General features: G+C 44.3%; 1 protein-coding gene across 10 annotated transcripts in view; it reads right to left on the reverse strand.

Annotated features, from left to right (window-relative positions):
• Positions 1-15,793, reverse strand: part of AGAP1 (ArfGAP with GTPase domain, ankyrin repeat and PH domain 1) — a 579,218-nt gene that overhangs the window by 38,441 nt on the left and 524,984 nt on the right. For all 10 annotated transcript variants that reach the window (XM_040357546.1, XM_040357547.1, XM_040357545.1 and 7 more), the window contains one exon: positions 12,074-12,296. In XM_040357546.1, the coding sequence (XP_040213480.1) occupies positions 12,074-12,296 (223 nt within the window). The remainder of the gene's footprint in view (positions 1-12,073; positions 12,297-15,793) is intronic.

The raw sequence follows: 15,793 nt of genomic DNA on the forward strand, positions 1-15,793 counted from the left end.
GTGATACACAGAGATTAAATCAAACCTCCTACATAAGCTGTACCTGGTTATCTGCAGTCATCTCTCCTCTAAAGCTGTTTAAAGTCCAGAATGTATACAGCTTGTCTGAACTTCCAGAAAGCAGGGGGTAGAGAACTGAAGTTAGTAGTGAGGAGAGCCGAAAGGAGGGAGAGGACGCACTTCCCTTTACAATGCATACAGGAATAGAGCTGAAGCTGTCAATCACAGGCTGTGGGCTTGAACTCTATCCCCTGTCACCTTTTTATCTCTTGGTGTCAGGAAAACTTGTGAGAAGTGACTCATGCTGATAGCAGAGGAAAGAGGCAACAGAGAGAGATGACACTTATTGCTCTGGATTGAGACAAGTACACACTATAGAGGGATATGCCTTGTTTATATTTCATGTTATAGGTGTCTACAACCATTTTAAGGGATACAGGTATTCAGAGGCAGCTCGGAATTATCCTTCCTACTGCCAGCATTTACCAGTTTTGTGGCAAAGCAATACGGAGAGCAAGCATGATCATAAACCTGTGCCCCTTAAAGGATTATGTCAAAGAAACAGATTTTACAATAAGTACAGAACTCCCATTTTCTTTCTCATCCATTCAGAGACCCAAGGAGGACCACAGCAACAAAACGTTGACAGCCCTACACAATAAAACAGAGTGGGGTCTGCCTGTGGCTTACAGAGCCCTAACACTAAATCGCTACATCTATAGACATCTACGATCTAACACTAACCAGTCTAGCCCTGTAAAGAAGAAATCAGTAGACATACATTTTTTCAAGCCGCTCTGGTCCGGTCTCCACCTATGGAAGCTCTGCAGAGGACATAGCCGACAACGGCTGTGAAATGAATGGGAAGTGACATCACCTATAGAGTTACTATGGGGCTTCCGCGTGGGATCAGGTCGGATTGGCTTCAGTAAAAGTATGTATACTGATTTCGGCTTTACAGGGCTAGAGACGTTAGTGTTAGATTGTGGATATCTGTAGATATAGCGTGTTAGACAGGACTTATCCTTTAACACCATAAGCTTGAATGACAGTCTGCCTGAGCCACTGAAAAATGGTGGAAGAAGAAGCTGGTCTTTCTTTGAGGACCATCAGGAAAGACAGGTTAGTCTTTCTAACAGGAGCAGTGAAACTGCTAGGCAAACCCACAGCATGATTGACATTCAGTTATCTCCTGATGAACTAAAGCCAGGCAGAGGGACAGAACAACCGTGTGCTGGTTGAGGTGAAAGGCCAAAACTATCTTAGGAAGGAAGCGCCTCAACACATCCTTGTCATTGTGTAAGACAAGTAAGAGTTCTTTACAAAATAAGGTCTTGCAGAGGTAATGACAACAAAAAGCAGAACCTTGCGAGAGTAAAAAGTGGAATATCCCTTATAGGTTTCAAAAGTCTTATAGGTAGATTCACGTACAGATGCCTAAACTTGCGGCGGCGTAGCTTTGCGTGTTTAGGCTATGCCGCCGTAAGTTATCTAGGCAAGTACATGATTCACAATGTACTTGCCTGCTATGTTACGGCGGCGTAGCCTAAAGCGGGCGGGCGTAAGGGCGCCAAATTCAAATGTGTGTAAGGGGGGGGGGGGCGTGTTTTATGTTAATAAGGCTTGACCTTACATTTTTGATGTTTTATTTTTACTGCGCATGCGCCGGGCGCCTACATTTCCCAGTGTGCATTGCGGCTAAGTACGCCGCACGGGCCTATTGATTTTGACGTGGACGTAAACGACGTAAATTGCTATTCGCGGATGACTTATGCAAACGACGTAAAAATTTCGAATCTCGAAGCGGGAACGGCGGCCATACTTTAACATTGCTATTCTATCTAATAGATGGAATAACTTTAGGCCTGATAATGGCTTACGGAAACGGCGTAAATGTACTGCGGCGGCCGGGCTTACGTTCGTGAATCGGCGTATCTACTAATTTACATATTCTACGCCGACCGCAATGGAAGCGCCACCTAGCGGCCATCCGAAATATTGCAACCTAAGATAGGACGGCGCAAGCCGTCGTATCTTAGATATGTTTACGCGTATCTCTGTTTGAGCATACACTTAAACATAAGTCGGCGTAGATTCTGAGTTAGGTCGGCTTATCTACTGATAAGCCGGCCTAACTCTTACTGAATCTACCTATTTAAGTGCAGAGAGAATCAAAATTCAGTCCCTACAAAGTCACAGGGGAGCCACATGGGACACCGACCAAGGAATAGGAAGCCAGCCATCCCAACCCTTCATGGTGATAAGGGTTAAATGCTAATTCAGGCCCACTTGAAAAAGCCCAGAATTCATTGCACAGATAATTTCCATGGATGAAAATGTCTTGCCCCGCAGCAAAAAAACAAAAAAAAATACATGCCTTACATGCACAGTGGTAAAACATGCAGGAAGCACACCTTCTACATCCAAATTAGCTCAAGAGACCAGAGAGTGTCCAGCAGTTTGATCAGGCTGGAAGATCACATCTGCCTGGGTCAGTCCGAAGTTACGAGGATCACTAGAATGCCGTCCATTTTGATCCTGCGAAGCAGATGGAGTATCAGGGAAGAAAATAATTGGGCTTTACTGAGACCACTGAGCATCCGATGCATGGACTAGAGGACCCCTGTACCTGCAAGATGAAGCAGATGAAGGAGGAGTATCAGGAGAGGGAAGGCCTAAATCAGGTCGTACTGATACCATGGAGCCACCAGAGCATTTACTGCTTCCACTACAGCACATGTGTCAAACACAAGGCCTGTGGCCCGAATCTGGCCCACCAGACTATTGCATGTGGACCTAGCACCTCTCCTACAACTGTGGCACCCCCACTCATCTCTGCCCCCACCTTGTGTCAGCAGTCGGCAGTAGAGGACGACAGAACTCCTCCGCCAGATTCTGAACTTCTCTGTGCAGCTGTGGAGAGGCTCGTCTTTTCCGCCCATCTCAGCAGTCAGCAGCAGAGAGGAGGACAGCACTCCTCGCCTAGGCCTTCCCTGGTCTCAGCATTCAGCAGACTGCAACATCTGATGCCAGTCCTCCTCTGGCCCTCATCCAGACTCTGCACTTTCTGCTTCCCAGCTCCACCCTTTAGCAGCAGCACAAGGTAAGGGGGTGCACTGTTAAGCAAGGGAGGCTGGAGGATTCCTGACATCTGATGTAAGGGGTGGAGCTCTGGACAGAACACCAGGGCAGATACAGAAAGTCTGTTTGCCAATTGGAGCATGAAGTTATGCTTGGAACAGGATCCTTTCCACCTCTCTTGCTATATTTTTGGTTCCTCCCCGATGGTTGATGTACACCACCTCTGACGTTGTGCTAGTCGATTGTTCGCAATTGGATTGACTCTCCTGTCGTGGTGTCCAGAGCTGTATGGGCAACCAGATTTCTCAAAGTTCCAGAATGTTATTCGGGAGCTGAGATTCCTCTAATGTTAAAGTCCCAAGGTGTCCAGGACGACTCCTCTGCCTAACAAGCTGGCATCCATTGTGAGGCTCTTCCAAGAGATCAGAGGGCAGGACAAGCCAGGGACAACCTGATCTTTAGTGCCAGATGAAATTGGCCTGTGGAAGCACTGGACAGACACAATGACAGGATGATGTGTTGTATGGGTCTGGTGTAAAAATGGGCCTGCCTCGAAAGAGGCTTTCATTGTCCCATTGCTCAAATGCAGAAGCAAAGAGTCAGACAAATCCTGGACTAAATAATCCAAGTATGAGGAATCAGGAGATTCAAGAAACCTCTGGCATGAGCGATGTTTAGGATTAGACCTAGATAATTCCAAGTGATGTTTGAAGGCTGATGGTTCAGAACCCAGCCGGACATCTGCAACATCTGGATGGTCTTGGCTACATTGTTTGCCCGAAGCTGAGCTGATTGTTTCCCCAGCAGAAAGTGATATAAATATTGCATAATAGGGGATTCCCTGGGAGCGCACAAGGCTAATATAGGGCCGGCACCTTGATGAACACCCTACAGTTCAGATGATAGGCCAAATGTCAGGCCTGCAGGGGATCAGTAGCAAAATGAAGAAATTGCTAATGTGCTCTGGGAGATGAGACTGCAGACTTCTAACAACCTGTTCACACTGCAGTTCAAGGCTGTGAGCACAAGCTCCAGGCACTCTATGATCAAGGGATCAACTGGTGATCAGGTCCCCTCTAATGCCCTTAACTTAATTAGCTAGAGGTTTACAGAATAATGTCATGGCCAAGACAGGTTGCGGTGGAAGTCCTGTTGGAGAGAACAGAATGCAATGTGCCTCAGGGTACAAAACCATGCCTCAGATTCTTACGAATCTGGTGGTTGAAGGCCACCAATCACTGCTAGCAGGCAGCAGAGCCAAACCAATGAGAGCTCCATGAATCACTTGTGAGTGGCAGCACGGAGGTGCGAATAAGACACCTGCGCGCTCCCTCGGTTTTAACCTCTTCTACTGTGAAATGCCTGGGAAATGGCACCCGCGTTTCTAGTAAGCTGGTAGTTCTCAGCGCTCAGCCTACTCACAAAATATGTCTGTGCCACCGCTCTGGACCTTGAAAGCACTCTGTGGCTAATTTAGCCAGCACACTGCAATCTAGAAAGTGTCACAATGCAGAACCCAGTGCCCAAGAGTCAAAATCCAGGCTGGTCCTTGATCAACAGCTAATTTTTGGACTTATCAAACAGATATCATAAAACTCTTTCAACTGTATATTTAACAGATCAAAGGGGGAAAATTCTGTGTTTTAGATACACTTTAAAGTTTTTTGTGTGATAATAACTACTAATAATTTTTGCTATCCTTTTAAATCTAGAGGTAAAATAGCCATTCAGTGTAGTGTAAATTAGACAGCCAAAATGGTTAAAGCATAAATCAGTTTTTTTGCCCCATCTCTATTTAGTGTAGGGGGTTCTAGTAGATATACACTTATCCTGCATCCTTATCCCATTGCAGTTGGAGGTCCAGTTAAATCCTGTTCTGACCTGGAACATGGGGGGGGGGGGGGGTCCCTCAATGTTTTAACATACAGTGCAGGACACCTGGACCTGCATTGTATGTGATGGTGTCAGTGAGGGGGTGGCCATACCACCAGCAAAGAATAGCAGCTCTGAGGGACCAGCCCTCCAATGGTAAGCAAACTTCCAGGACCATGGAGTTAGCAATAAACTCTATTAGAGTCATCTAGACTATATAAGCAGTACGTCAAAATCAATTGTTTTGCAAATATTGTATGAATTAGGATAGACCTGTGATAAGCATGTGAGGTCTTACTGGAAAAAAAAAAGGTTAACAGTCACTGGACGTGAACGTTAAGTGCAGCCTGTGAAACAAATCTACAGTAATCAGATTTGTTTGATAGGTTAATATTACAAGAACTTTTTAGTGCCAACATTTTCCAAACCCCGATGACACTGTGACCCCATCAATAAAAGGGTTAAAGCAGTATATGCTCGTATCCCATCTCTACACAAACACAGCATCTGCTGCCCCTAGACAATCCAGCTGTCCAAACTTTATTGGCAGCAAAATGTCAGATTCGTGCGACAAGCGCACGGGCAACAATCACATGCAATCACTCCAACACACATGACACACGGCACAGGCAATGCTTCCTAGTCTAAGCACAGCAACGGGGGCACGCTGATCCGGCACAGCCCGTCTGACTCTAATACACCTTGAGTTGCAATTAGTGGCACTGTCATTTTCGGCCGCTGCTGCCAATTAATTAAGCCTGTCAAACGGAAAAACAGCGGCACTCACAAGATAATTAATATCGGGAGAGACGCGGCAGCTCGGAGCTGCAAGAATGTACCCTGGAGAAGAGGAGAGAGAACGAGGAAAGACAAATAGAAACCAGAGGAGAGACAGCGAGAGACATACACTGTTGAAAGACAGAGACATTTAGGGAGCAATAGGAGACCCAAACCCAAGAAAAGGAAAATAAGCGGAAAAGAGCAAAAAACAATAGCAACCATCAAGAGGAAAGGTCAGTATATGGTTACTGGAGAGTCAGAATAGGTAAAGAACGACAGAATGAGAAAATATATTATTACAAATAATATATTAAGGCAAACACCAACGCAAACGTTTTATACACAGAGGGATTTGTCGATGGGGAAAAGGACCCTACAAAGTAAGATGGAGCAGGTTGTGTGAAAGAAGAACAAGATAGCAACGATGCAAGAGGAGTGATTGGTACCAGCAAACTGGCAGAGAAGAAAGTTAAACTGCCCTTGTTCTAATTGTTAAATTTGATGGTCCGTGGAGGGGGAAGGGGGAACGCTCTGATTAAAAGCTCCCCACGAGCCCGGCAGCTTCTCGCAGTCTGGGCAGCTGCAGTGTCAGAGCTGGGGAGCTTATTCATATCATTAAGCCCCAGAGAACTTAATTGAAAGAAGAGCCAGGCCTGGACCTTGACACGCAGGAGGTCAGAGTAATTGCTGCCGGACATATTTAACATTAAGATAATCAGCCTATTAATTACCCTTCGGATCATTAAATCAGCCAGTTGCAAAATGAAATTCCTGCCTCTATTACTCAGCTGAGAGACCACAGGGCCTCCACTCACCATCTATCAGTTTGAGGTTGAGCCAGAGAGGGAGAGGGGGGAGAGGAGAGAGCGCTGGAAGGAGAGAAGACACAGGTGAGCGAGGATAGAGGGAGAGAAACAAGGTGTGCGAAAGGCTGGCGCGGGGGAAAAGGTGACCGATGACTTAACGATGCGACCGTACAAGACAGATGTCAGATGGGTGGCAAAACCGGAGAGAATGGTAAGACTATAACCTATACCATGAGGCTTTGAAAATATCTGTCTCAGTCTAGCCTTTCTATTTTCAGCTTTGGATATAGGAGACCTGATGCCACAGTGAGGTGAAGTGGAAAGGGTTAAAGCGACATCAAGACAAGAGCTGGCCCCTTGGACCATAGTGTGGCGATCACAGCCAGCCATGAGGTCCTGATTACAGCAAGTTAACGAGGTGAGGTGACCCTGGCTGGCAGAGACAGGAGCCAGGGTAAGTAAATAGGGGAGGGCAGGCGTAGAGAGGACTTGGGGGGGGGGGGCTGCCTGCTCTCCACTTAGCAGGATAATAAAGGAAATCATCCTTGATTATCAGTGCTAATTTGGACACTGCCGGTAGCTTGTTATGCGAGCTCTGAGTAGCATTTAATTAATTCAATTGCTTGTTAATGGGGGAAGTGACATGTGGGGAGCAGATGGGTCTATGGGTCAGTGTAGGAAGAGTATTGTCCTGTCACATAGCCTCCTGCTCCTCTCCCAAACCATGAGTTATATCTGTGTGATGTGTCCCCAGCATACACCGCTCTGTGATTATTTTACCCTATATTTTACACGTAACACATCTAAATACTGCAGAGACAAACATTGCAAACATTAAAACACATCTTTACTCTAAGTGCATTATAGATTTCACACCTTTTCTGATCTGATAGGTTGTCATCTACTGTCTATTCAATCTATAATTATATATATATATATATACACACACACACCCCGATTTTTTATATATATATATATATATATATATATATATATATATATATATATATATATAAACATTTTATAAAAGATAAATCAATGCATTTTTAAAAGTTACTTCTGTATAAACGGTGAACTATATCTGCGACATTAACCACATTTGCAATACATGCCTTTATTCAGTGGTACAGTGCAATATCCTTGAGCAACCAATCAGAACTAGCAGTTATTGGATATAGCATTGATATTATGCTTTCCAAATACATTTGCCTTTTATATTAATAAAATAAAACCTTACCAGTTGCAACACATTACTACTATGTTATAGTTTTTTTTTTATTATTGAAGAGTGACTGTGAAAGCAATATATTGGTGCTTTTTCAAGGTCTTTCTCTTCGGTATATATGGATGCTTTCATTTTTTTGCACCTTCTGCAAGGAATATGATCACATGTGGAGGTGATGTTCTGCTTTGCAGATGTTTTCGCTGTTGGAGTTATGAGTAGTGAGATGAAATAAGAAAAAGGTGAGGAGAGGAAATCCTTTATCAGTCTGGTGCCCAGGACACTGGTATATGAACTGTTACAGTCACAGGTAAAATAGGCGACGGGTTTTAGGTGAGATAAGTTGGCTGAGGGGGCAGCTCTAGGCCTCTTCCGTCTCTTTTTTAAAAGGAGTCCGGTGCAACATTGTTTACCGGTTCAGGTGTGATTCAGGTGCAAATTTTTACTTGGATTCACACCTGAACCAGACCTCAGAACTTTTTTCAAAAATGGACCGCAGCCGCCCGAAACATGTGCGGTTCAAATGATGCAAATCGGAATGCAGTTCAAAATGCATCCAATTTGCATATATTATTATACAGGATTTATATAGCGCCAACAGTTTACGCAGCGCTTTACAACATAAAAGGGAGACAATACAGTTATAATACAATCAGGGGTGGACTGACCATTCGGGCACTGCCCGAGGGCCCCATGCCACTGGGGGCCCCCATCAGGGTTGCCAGCTTCAGTAAAACCAGGGACAGTATGTAAAAATCTGTGTTTTTAAAAAAATACCAAGATTATAGCTGCCCCGCCTCTCCAGTACCAGTGTGTGTATGTATACTGTGTGTCTATACTGTGTGGCCCCATAATTATTGCCTATGGGCCCCATAATCTCCTGTTGGCTGGGGGCCCCATGAGTTGTCAGCCCGCCCCTGAATACAACATACAAGAGGATTAGGAGTGCCCTGCTCAGAAGAGCTTACAATCTAATAGGGTGAGGCAGGTGGTACAAAAGGTTGTAACTGTGGGCAATGAGCTGATGGAAGTGGTAAAAGATTAGTTGGAGGCGTCATAGGCTTCCCATATATGTCAACCAAGCCTAAATATAAACGGCTAAATACCTTTTCTCATCAGCAGTATATAGCAGTCTTGTGACTTCTACTAATGTCCGGCCGAGCACTGGTTAAAGCTTGTAGGAGGAGTTTTCATTTTCCTCTGACTGTCCTATGAGGCTGCATGACCCCCAACCCTCTGTATGGACAGTGCCAATTGGCCCTGTGCTGATCACATGCACCCTCCCAAAAAAAAAAAACTCTCTAACAATACAAATCAAACTGAGCAAGTGCAGAGTGCCTCTAAGACTGTACTATCAGGAGATGGGTTGGGGACTATGGAAAAGGGGAGGATCAAAAAAGACAAGATCAAACAGCATTTTTACACAATGCACATGATTAAAGAAGTTGTAAAGGCAGAAAGAAGTTTTTTTTTTTCCTAATCCATTCTATAAATTAAAATTAAAAGGCCTACTGTGTGCAGCAGCCTCCCCTAATACTTACCTGAGACCCATCTCTATCCAGCGATGTCCACGAGTCCCTCGGTTGTCTGAGACTCTCCTGATTGGCTGAGACAAAGCAGCCTCCCACGACTGTCAATGAAAGTCAGTTAGCAAATCAGGGGAGAGAGGGGGTGGGGCCGAACCACAGATCCATGTCTGAATGGACACAGGGAGCTACAGCTAGGCTTCCCCCATAGCAAGCTGCTGGCTTTGGGGGCACTCGACTGGAGGGAGGAGCCAGGAGCACCGAAGAGGGACCAGAGAAGAGGAGGATCGGGGCTGCTCTGTGCAAATCCACTACTCTCAGGTAATTGCCTGCCTGTATAGCATAAGGACAGACAGTTATCCTGAGAGTCTGCAGGAGCCTGAGATTGCACCCCAATCTGCTGAGCCTAGGTTCATTGCGCTGCAAGGTTCTTAGAAATAAATATATAAATGCACTTTTTTACCTGAAAAAAAAATTGGATTTATTAATTTTTTCAAAAGGTAAACTTATCCTTTAAACACAATTTTAAAAGCAAATTTAAATATCTGAAATTGCCTTGGTCATGTGATCCTCTGCATAGCAGCACACATATGGACAGCCAACCACACAAGTACTGAATGCAAATGCGCTGAAAGTGAAAGTGCCAACAGAAGGACAAAGAGTAGCAGAAGGACGACTAAAGAGGAGCTTGGGCACCCTCCAAACTCATCTCTATTCAAAACATGAACGTGGCACCATTTTCTAGTCAAGTCTCCTGCAGGCTTGGTCATTCACTGCTTCCCTGTAGCACACAAACAATGGGGCAGAATGCTGGTGACATTGGTGTCCTTACATGGACACATGTGCATATTTAGTCAAAGCACACTGGTTCGCTTCAAAAAACGCCTATGCGTTAAGGGGGCGTTTTTGCAGTGCTTGTGTGGTTATTAAAGGACATGCGACGCAAAAATTGTAACAAAAAGGCTTAGTGGGGGTGTATTTGAGGCAGTTTCCATTAATTTCAATGGAAAGGTTTTTTTTTTTTTTCGGTCCCCAAAGATGCTGCAAGCGGGATTTTTTTCATTGCAACGAAAGCGCATCACCCCAGTGTAAAAATGTTCAGAGGAGCGAAGCTCTGGACGGTGGAGCAGGTAAGTGTATGTTTAGTAAAAGCCAGCAGCTACACTTTTTGTAGCTGCTGACTTTTAATAAACATAAAAAATAAGTGGAACACCCCTTTAACACAAAAGCACTTGAAACTCCTCAGTGTGAAAGGGTCCTTACCAAGTAGTGCTGCTAAAGAATGTAATCAGAGGAATGGCCAAGAAAATTACAAATTTCATGTCATGGAGAATGGTCTCCATATTTGTTTTCTTCAGCTACAAGTTCAGCTTTAGGTTGACCACACACACACACACACAAAATTACAATCTTACTTTTGGTTGAACAGTACAAAAATAAAAACATATGGTGTAAATTTAAAATACAGTGATATGGCCTTATTGTGGTGGTCTTTTGTGACTAAATCATAAATGATTATATTGTGTGCGTGCAAATCATAAGCAAAATGCACAGAGCCATTTAGAGTGGCTCTGTGCCTTGTAATTGCTGTACTACTATTTACATACGAGAGCCTTCCTCATTCTCTCACAATGGAGAAAGCACAGGAAAGAAAATCCTATGGATGATTTCTCATTTATTTAGGTAGACAGCAGCAGATTCAAGGGAAAGGTGAAGGGGAAAGGGAACGGGATTTGGGAAGGGGTGTCTGTTAAATAAATGTTATTGTAGGATATGTTAAAGGGGTTGTAAACTCAGTACAACCACTTTCACCTACAGGTAAGCTTATATTAAGGCTTACCTGTAGGTGCTGGAAATATCTCCTAAACCTGCACGGTTTAGGAGATATTTACAATGTCCGCATAGGAGGAGGTCTACTGCGGATGCGCCAATGTATTCGACGCATGATCACTTTAGAAAGTGCACCATGTGCCCTTTCTAAAGGGGCCATGCTGTGACTGGCGGCTTCTGCGCGCATGTGACTCTGGCCAGTCACAGAGCCAGAGTCCGTGACCCCCGAAGGAAGGGGGTGAAGAATGGACGCTTCCTGCACAGGGGACATCGCAGGCTTCGGGTAGCCCATTATGCTTCACCTTTGCAGGGAAATAAAGAGGAAGTCGAAACCCATCAGGGTTTACTTCCTCTTCAAGTTTTGTTTTTCAACCCCTTCTCCTCCCCTGTACTTTTTCATCTCCATCTCCCAGCTGCATGTAAACTGCACATTAACCCCTTTAACTCCTCCTCCCTCTGTGCATAATCTGTACATTATTGACGTATCTAGTGCAGTGAACCATTACCAAGCCACATGTTTTGACAACCTCATTAACAGCATTTTTCTTAATTTCCCCAAAAAAGTGTTGCAAAAAAAGACTTCAGGGTGTCTAATTTCTACAACAGATCATTTTGAGGGATGTTTGTACTGTCCTGGTATTTTTATATGATATGTTTTATAACAAAAAGTAAAAAAAAAAAAATTCTCCTTTATAGTAAATAATTAAAAATTAGTGGTTACTAAATACCGCAAAAAAAAAAAAAAGCTGCATTTGTCCCAAAAAAATTGTATAACATTTATTATTTGGGTACAGTGTTGCATGATGAAGTAGTTGTCAGTAAAACTTTCACAGCACTGAAACCTGAAAAATGGCCTGGTAATGAATGTGTAGATAACAGGCTGGCACTGCAGTGGTTACATACATTTCTAGAATGGACTGAGCAGCACCAGATAACGGCTAGCATTTGTTACTGACCTGGGGCTTTCTGAACATGGCTTCACGTGTCCTTGACTGCTTCCTTCCCATATGCTGTTGCCCAGCTCATTCCCAATAGATGACATTAATTTGATGAGCTCAGGCGTCCAGTCATCAAGGTCCAAGGAACGGACGCGGGATAGATGAGTCCCCAAGTTGCGATGGATTCCAGAACACTCTATGCACATCAGGGCTCCAAGGTTCAGGCTGGCCCAGTCTGGGCCTATGAAGATTAGAAAAGAGGATTAGCAGGGGAGCACAAAACAAATAAATGTATAAATGTCAGATTTGGCAATGACTTTAAAAAGAGAAGATCTTGTTTTCACACATTGATATACCTAGCCTAGTCCAACAGTAGCAGAAGCCTCATCTTTCTAATTTCCTGTGTCTGTTAAGGAAGTTTTAAAATGAGAAGGCACACTAAAAGAAGCCTGTGTCAGAAATCACCTCTTGGATTTTTAATATATTCTATTTTTGCAGAATGCTACAAAAGTGGAAGCATTCCAAGGTGGCTTTAAACGCTCAAAACTCCAGAAACAATGGGTTGGGGTGGGAGGTCTTATTGCTGAAATCCCCCAGAGCCATAGGAAACCAGAATTTGATTTCGACCATCAGACTCCACCTAGAACTGAAATATAATTTTTTTTTAATGTTGTGGATGGGCTGTAAAATTATTAAAAATGTACTGCATATTTATTCTGTTTACTAGAGTAACAAATATCAAAGTGCCAAAGGCCTCAGAATCATTAAGAATGAATGCATAAGACCCGGTTCACACTGGGGCGACACGTCAGACGGCTCAGTCGCCTGACGAGTCGCGTCCCATTGAATGCAATGGAACCGTTCTAATAGGAGCGACGCAAGTCGCTCCAACTTAGAAAAAGGTTCCTGCACGACTTCGGGGGCGGCTCGGGGCGACCTGCATTGACTTCTATACAGAAGTCGTTTTGCAAATCGCCTCTGAAGTCATCCTCAGGACGACTTGCAGAGTCGCCCCCGTAGTCGTGCCGCTGCAGTGTGAACCGACTCTAACCCGAGTCACATAGTTACATAATATAACAAGGTTGGAAAAAAGGCTGCAGTTGAACATCTCACAACCCATGTATCTTTGGTCCAGAGAAAGGCTATACAAAATGGCAATTGTGGCCAATTTTGGTACATGTCAGCGCCAATTAAATAATGCCATATAATAAGAAATACCTTCAATGGCTTCTAATTCACTATATATTATGTGTGGCTTGCTTCTAGTAAAGCTGGCCATACACTAGTGGAATTTTGAACGAAAATTCATAGGAAAATTCTGAGAACATTCGAATGTCATTCATGACTTTGCTTTTAATCATTTGATTTTTGGAATGGACTTTACCTTGAAGTTGAAAATGAACAATGATTTGACCCCACTAATGATTAATCAAATGGAACTTCAATGTTCTTACAATGAAATGTTGAACGGAAATCTACTAGTAAAACACCCAGCTTTACACTCCATTACAAGCATAATTTGCACCTTCCCATATTATTCAGACTCAAATGCCCTACATAATGCGCCCTGATGCCTCGAAAACATGACCAGTTTTTCCATCGGGAAAACTGCTATGACAGCTTTTGGCCGGGAAAACCGGCTGTGTGTATGCTCCATGGCAGTTTTCCTGACAGGAAAACCGCCGGGAATCCTGGTGGGAAAAATGAGAACATGTTTTCTTTTTTCCTGCTGCGATTCCCGGCGGTCTTTTTCCCGGCAGTTTCCCTACGGGAAACATTGCAGGGGAGCATACATACGGCCCTAAAGCTCTCATGGCAGTTTTCCTGCCAGGAAAACCGCCCGTGTGTAGGGGTTCTCGGCTTTCCCGGTGGTAAAAAGTCCGCCGGGAAACCCGTATGTGTGTACGAGGCATTATATTGAATTCATTTTCACATCAATAACCTATAGGCAATGTTTATTTACACTGACTAATCTGTGAACTAAAGCTGGTCCATATATGGATTGAAATTTAGCTGGTTCAGCAGGGACCGGACAAATTTTGACCCATGTATGGGCAAGGCTGATGTACACAAGTCAAATCAACTTGGGTACAAACTCGCCTGTTGGGTTTTTCCCAAAAGATCAATGCCGCCAGCTATACAGTGAGGGAAAAAAGTATTTGATCCCCTGCTGATTTTGTACGTTTGCCCACTGACAAAGAAATGATCAGTCTATGATTTTAATGGTAGGTTTATTTTAACCACCTCAATACAGGGCACTTACACCTGCCCAGGCCATTTTTCGGCTTTCAGCGCTGTCACACTTTGAATGACAATTGCACGGTCATGCTACACTGTAGCCATGTGAAATCTTTATAATTTTCTTCACACAAATAGAGATTTCTTTTGGTGGTATTTAATGACTTCTGGGTTTTTTATTTTTTCCTACAAAATTTTTCTTAGTTTCTGTCAGTAAAATTTGTAAATAAGTAATTTTTCTCCTTCATTGATGGGCGCTGATGAGGCTGCACTGATGAGGCAGCACTTATGGACACTGATGAGGCGGCAATAATATGCCGCACTTATGGGCACCGATAGGGGACACTGATATGTGGCACAAATAGGCGGCACTGGTGGGCACAGATAGGCAGCACTGGTGGGCAGCAGTTATAAACCAGCACTGACTGGCATCACTAATGTATACTGATTGCTGGCAGTAGTGGGCACACATTGCTGGCACTGGTGGGCACTTAATTGTAATCATGGCACTGATGATCAGTGCCCTTATTACATCCCTAGATGGAGGGATGCCACTGATTGGCTCTCCTCTCCTCAAACTCCGTCAGTGTGAGGCGAGGAGTGCCGATTACCGGCATCTCCGTGTTTACATGTGACCAGCTGTGATTGGACACAGCCGATCACATGGTTAAAGAGGGGCTTTACAGAGATCGGGGTCGTGCCATGTCCTAGCAACATGGCGTGGCCGCTATCGCTGCGCTGCACGCCCCTGCAGGCGAGCGAGAGTGGTCGGTCTGGGAAGCCGTCATATGACGCCCACCCAGAACGAGAGCCACACCGCCCAGCCATCATTTGACAGTGAGCGGGCGGCAAGTGGTTAACAGCGAGAGACAGAATAACAAAAAAAATCCAGAAAAACGGATTTCAAAAAAGTTATAAATTGATTTGCCTTGTGAGTGTAATGAGTGAAATAAGTATTTGACCCCTTCGCACAACATGACTTTGTACTTGGTGGCAAAACCCTTGTTGGCAATCACAGAGGTCAGACATTTCTTGTAGTTGGCCACCAGGCTTGCACACATCTCCAGGAGGGATTTTGTCCCACTCCTGTTTGCAGATCCCCTCTAAGTCATTAATTTTTCCCGGGCTGATGTTTGGTAACTGAAAACCTCCAGCTCCCTGCACATATTTTCTATGGGATTAAGGTCTGGAGACTTGGAAGGCCACTCCAGGTCCTTAATGCGCTTCTTCTTGAGCCACACCTTTGATGCCTTGGCCGTGTGTTTTGGGTCATTGTCATGCTGGAATACCAACGCACGACCCATTTTCAATGCCCTGGCTATGGGAAGTAGGTTCTCACCCAAGATTTGATGGTACATGGCCCCGTCCATCATCCGTTTTATGCGGTGGAGTTGTTTTGTCCCCTCACAAGAAGAAAAAAAAACACCCCCAAAGCACAATGTTTCCATCTGCATGTTTGACGGAGAGGATGGTGTCCTTGGGGTCATAGGCAGCATTCCT

The sequence above is a fragment of the Rana temporaria genome, chromosome 6 (assembly GCF_905171775.1).
Source record: "Rana temporaria chromosome 6, aRanTem1.1, whole genome shotgun sequence".
NCBI classification, from domain to species: Eukaryota; Metazoa; Chordata; class Amphibia; order Anura; family Ranidae; genus Rana; species Rana temporaria.